This window comes from Penaeus monodon, chromosome 27, assembly GCF_015228065.2.
Source record: "Penaeus monodon isolate SGIC_2016 chromosome 27, NSTDA_Pmon_1, whole genome shotgun sequence".
NCBI lineage: Eukaryota > Metazoa > Arthropoda > Malacostraca > Decapoda > Penaeidae > Penaeus > Penaeus monodon.
This window is the reverse complement of record NC_051412.1, coordinates 21138241-21139271: the sequence shown is the minus strand read 5'-3', so window position 1 is coordinate 21139271 and position 1031 is coordinate 21138241. Positions and strand designations below refer to the sequence as shown.

General features: G+C 34.1%; 1 protein-coding gene across 1 annotated transcript in view; it reads left to right on the top strand.

The window, feature by feature from the left end:
• Window positions 1-1031, top strand: part of LOC119590684 (39S ribosomal protein L15, mitochondrial-like) — a 6161-nt gene that overhangs the window by 2066 nt on the left and 3064 nt on the right. The window contains exon 2 of the mRNA XM_037939372.1: window positions 536-690. Coding sequence (XP_037795300.1) covers window positions 536-690 — 155 coding nt within the window. The remainder of the gene's footprint in view (window positions 1-535; window positions 691-1031) is intronic.

Below are 1031 nucleotides of genomic sequence, written 5' to 3'. Positions count from 1 at the left end.
CAGAAGCAAAAATTTCTAGTTTGGTGGTAGGCTTATCTCATTTCTAGCTCTCGGCCTTAGATTTATGGGACATTTTTAAATAAATAAATGTTCAAGTGTAGAGTATAAATCAAATAGATATTTAGTATTATAAATAGAAACAGATTTACCAGCCATCCTATTTGGTATTTATTCACTGGATTTCAGTAAATCTAATTGCATTTAACATTTTCCATTCGTAAATTGTACATGATTTTAGTACCAAGTTTACGTAAAGTGGACAATTTGGATGTATCATGTTGAAAAAGCCATATCTATAATACTGGTTCATATGCAGAGAGTTGCATTTTTCCATGATAGAAAATAATGGACAAAAAAATCCTTTCAAGGTAGCATGAATATTGTGCTCCTTTTTTCCCAAAAGGTGACAGAATATGATGTGATATGGTAGATAAATCCAAAAAAAAAAAAATCATACTTGGCACAGATAAATACTTTTAGGTATATTTAACTATACTGATACAACTCTGAATTTCACCCTGTTACCTTGTTGCAGAAAACTCGTGGCCGTGGTATACATGGAGGCAAAACACATGGGGCAGGAAGTAAGGGTTCAGGGCAGAGGCAAAATTTCATGAGGCTCGGTTACGAGACCGGAAACAATCCTTTCTACCTCCGATTTCCATGTCAGAGCTACTATAAGGGGCATCAGTAAGTATCATATCATAGGGATTTCTACTTTCAGGATGTCATTGTTTCAGTAGAAAGTTATTTCTAACAAGAGAATTAAAGATCATCAATCATTTTACTAAGCATTGTAGTATCTTACATATCCATTTCACAGCATATGAAGTATTTAAGGGTCCTTGTTATAAAAGGATTTTCTCATCCATCCTTAGTCGTCCTTCTGACAAATTCTGTACAGATAAAATGACTCCTTCTATTGAAAAGCAGGTAGTTCTTTTGAGCTCAGTGGTTTCTGATATTTCCACTCAAGCTGAAAAAAAGCAAATTCTTTACAGTATGGATACACTAAGTCCCCAACTCCATGT